This window comes from Plectropomus leopardus, unplaced genomic scaffold, assembly GCF_008729295.1.
Source record: "Plectropomus leopardus isolate mb unplaced genomic scaffold, YSFRI_Pleo_2.0 unplaced_scaffold13298, whole genome shotgun sequence".
NCBI lineage: Eukaryota > Metazoa > Chordata > Actinopteri > Perciformes > Serranidae > Plectropomus > Plectropomus leopardus.
In genome coordinates this window covers 1-3161 of record NW_024614167.1, presented here as the reverse complement: position 1 = coordinate 3161, position 3161 = coordinate 1, and the positions used below count along the sequence as shown (strand labels likewise).

At 39.1% G+C, this 3161-nt stretch overlaps 1 protein-coding gene across 1 annotated transcript; it reads left to right on the top strand.

The window, feature by feature from the left end:
• Positions 1–2268: 2268 nt before the first annotated feature.
• LOC121963932 (UDP-glucuronosyltransferase 2A2-like) lies at positions 2269–3156 on the top strand (the record flags this gene model as incomplete). The annotated part of the gene is made up of 1 exon (XM_042514169.1): positions 2269–3156. A coding segment is annotated over exon 1 (888 nt), but the record flags the coding sequence as incomplete, so codon positions are not given.
• Positions 3157–3161: the final 5 nt, after the last annotated feature.

Here is a 3161-nt window from a genome sequence, read left to right as displayed (position 1 = left end):
ATTATATATTTGAATTTATGCTACAGAATATATTATATGTATTTTTTTTAATCAGGTAATTTCCTTGTTCTTATTTTCACTTTTCTTTTCTTGTAAGTTTTTATGTAATTTTCTTTAATTTTTGTTTTTTTTTTGTTAATTTTTGGGTCATTTCTCATCAAGTTACTTACTGCCTCATTATCATGTTTTTGAAAGAAACCAGGCCTCTGTGCTCAGGTTTCAAAGGGTTTATAGCCCCGGCTAGTATTTGCTTGAATCAGTAAACTCAAATATTTGGGACAGGCATCTATATGGGACAGGCTTTAATTTCCTTCCAAATAAAACTGTAATTCAGCAAAGATGGAAATGCAATCAAGTTGTTTCATTAAACCTCGTTTTTTGCATCTCTCTTCTTTAGTCTGCCGGTATTCTTTGGTGCTCATAGTTTCAGTAACCTCAGTCTCACCAAGCTAACCATGTATGTAGCATGTCCATATTGGCAAAAGTTTAAACATTTATATTTCTATGTATTTTCTGAGCAGCTAACTAACATCATCTCCAGCAGTTAGCCAACAACCTGGTGTTATACATCCAAAGAACTTCTATAAAAATGGACTGCATGGTAACTGGGTGTCCAATTGAGACAGGCATTTATCTGTCAAAATGTGTTGCCACACCAGGCTAGTATAAGGGACTGGGCGTCTAATAGGACGAGGCTTATATTTGAAATTTTACAGTAGATACATATTTGCTAAAACTGCCAGTACATTAACATAAACATATGAGATGGATAATTTGTGAAAAATTAGATTACCCCTCCCACTCTTTGTGTTCTAAAGACATGTGCTTGGATTTACCACAGCTGAAAGAAAACAACCAATAAGCAGCCGAGGAGTCTGTGACACAGCTGTCAATCATGTCAATCACCGCTTGTGAACTGAGGTCACTGTCAAACTAGGCAGCGTTGATCGAAAATAAATCCAGATTTTGTTACTTTGTTGCTATTTGTCACCTCGAATGTTTTCAGAAACATATTTTAGTGCACTGTTTAGTTGAAAAATGAGAACGTTTGCTCGAGCCAATAGGCAGTGCTTAGTTTTCAGCTCTAGTATTTTCAAAAAGGCAGTCAGGTAACAAACTTCCTCATTTCACAGCTAAACAGTACACTAAAATATCTTTTTGAAAACATTTGAGGTAAAAAACAGGGAATGCAGTAACCGAATCTTGATTCATATTTTCATTACTCGTATAGTTTTCTCCTACCTAAGAGAAGAGCATAAATAGGAAGACATTACTGAATCTCAGAAACCAATGGGTACTAATAACAACAAATTGTGGATATAAACAAGAATAAAAGAACTTTGTTCATCACTTTTACTGCATGAGGCCCAATGTGTGGAGGTTGTCCGCCCTGCTTTTGCCAAAAACTCTCCATATAGTGTAATTAGAACTAAAAGTAGCCTAAACCCACGTGTACATAGACCCTAGATCAGCAGGATTTTCCTGATTGCTGTATATCCTTTTCAAGAGTGATGCGGAGTGAAAACTTCACTTTGTTTATCGTCCACAGAACAGGATTGCATGCCAATATGTCAACAAAAAAGAACAGGCTGGAGCAACAGTCCCGAACAACCCCCCACCACGTTTTTTTTTTCCCATCCAAGGTCGGAGACAGAGTAAATGCAGTTCAAATAATCTGTTTAAAATCAAAATAAATATTGTTTTAAAAGCTTGAAGAGCCACTCTCACACTAATAGTGTATGTCATCCAAGAGAGACAATAAAAACAGATAAAATGGTCATATTTGTCATAATAAAATGTAAAGTGTGTTCATGGATTCACAATGTCAACTTGTACATCGATTAACATTACAAGTACACGTTCCACCTTAAAAGTTGTCGGCAGCCGGCGAGTTTTAAAAAAAAATTCTACAGCTGATGATAAAGGCTGCAAAACATTATTTCATTTTATTGTTATAGTTTCTTAATGCATAAAAAAACTTGTCAGGGTATAAACAGCAGCCACGACTCAGCCCTGAGCACTGTGACCGTTCTCTATTGACCAATGAACAGACGGCAGAGTTTCTAGCTCCAACTTTTTAGTGCTTAGTACCCCGACAAAAGGGTGACAAAAAATGAGGACGATAAGGAACGGTTCTAATGTTAAAATCCACGACTCTTCACAATGGAAACGGAAACAATGCAAACTGAATGAACTGTACTGAAATGAACTGGACTGCTGCTAATTTTCAACATTTGTTTAATAAAGCTCTGTGTCTCTTTTACAGTGATGGGATCATATCCAGCCTTGGTGTTCATCCTGCTGTTTTCAGCTACTCTGTTCTCCAGTGGTGATGGTGGAAAAGTGCTGGTTTACCCTATAGATGGAAGCCACTGGCTTAACATGAAAATCCTGTTGGAGGCGCTTCATTCTCAGGGACATCAAATCACAGTACTGCGTTCCTCTACCAGTTGGTACATTTCAGAGTTTTCACCTCATTACACCTCCATCACCATCACCCAGGAACAGTCCCAGAATTTGGAGAGCCAAGACTTCATGACCTCTTTCTTGAAGAGGTCAATAGAGATCCGGCGGCACAGAGGCTCACTATGGGCGTTTGTGGAGTTTTATAGGAATCTTTTCAACATGATAGGGGAGAACCAGCAAACTGTGGCAAAACTGGCCGTCAGCATCTTTGAGAATAAGACCCTAATCAAGGAGCTAAAGGAAACTGGATATGATCTTATTCTAACTGATCCTGCATTTCCGTGTGGCGTGCTGGTGGCACACTATCTCCAGCTTCCCATGGTTTTCAATGTCCGCTGGCTTTTCAACGGGGAAGCCCACTTCGCCATCGCTCCCTCTCCTCTCTCCTACACCCCCCAATTATTCTCTGAGTTCTCTGACAAGATGGACTTTTTCCAAAGAATCAAAAACATAATCTTTCATAGCATACTGGTTTACATGTATTACTATGTCTCAAATCCGCCTTACCAGGCTGTGTGTGATCATTATTTTGGACCTGATGTCAGCGTGTGGTCTCTCATGCAGGGAGCTGATATTTGGCTGATGCGGGTTGACTTTACATTCGAGCTCCCTCGTCCCACCATGCCCAACGTTGTCTACATTGGAGGCTTTCAGGGTAAGCCCTCCAAGCCTCTTCCATCAGATTTAGAGGAATT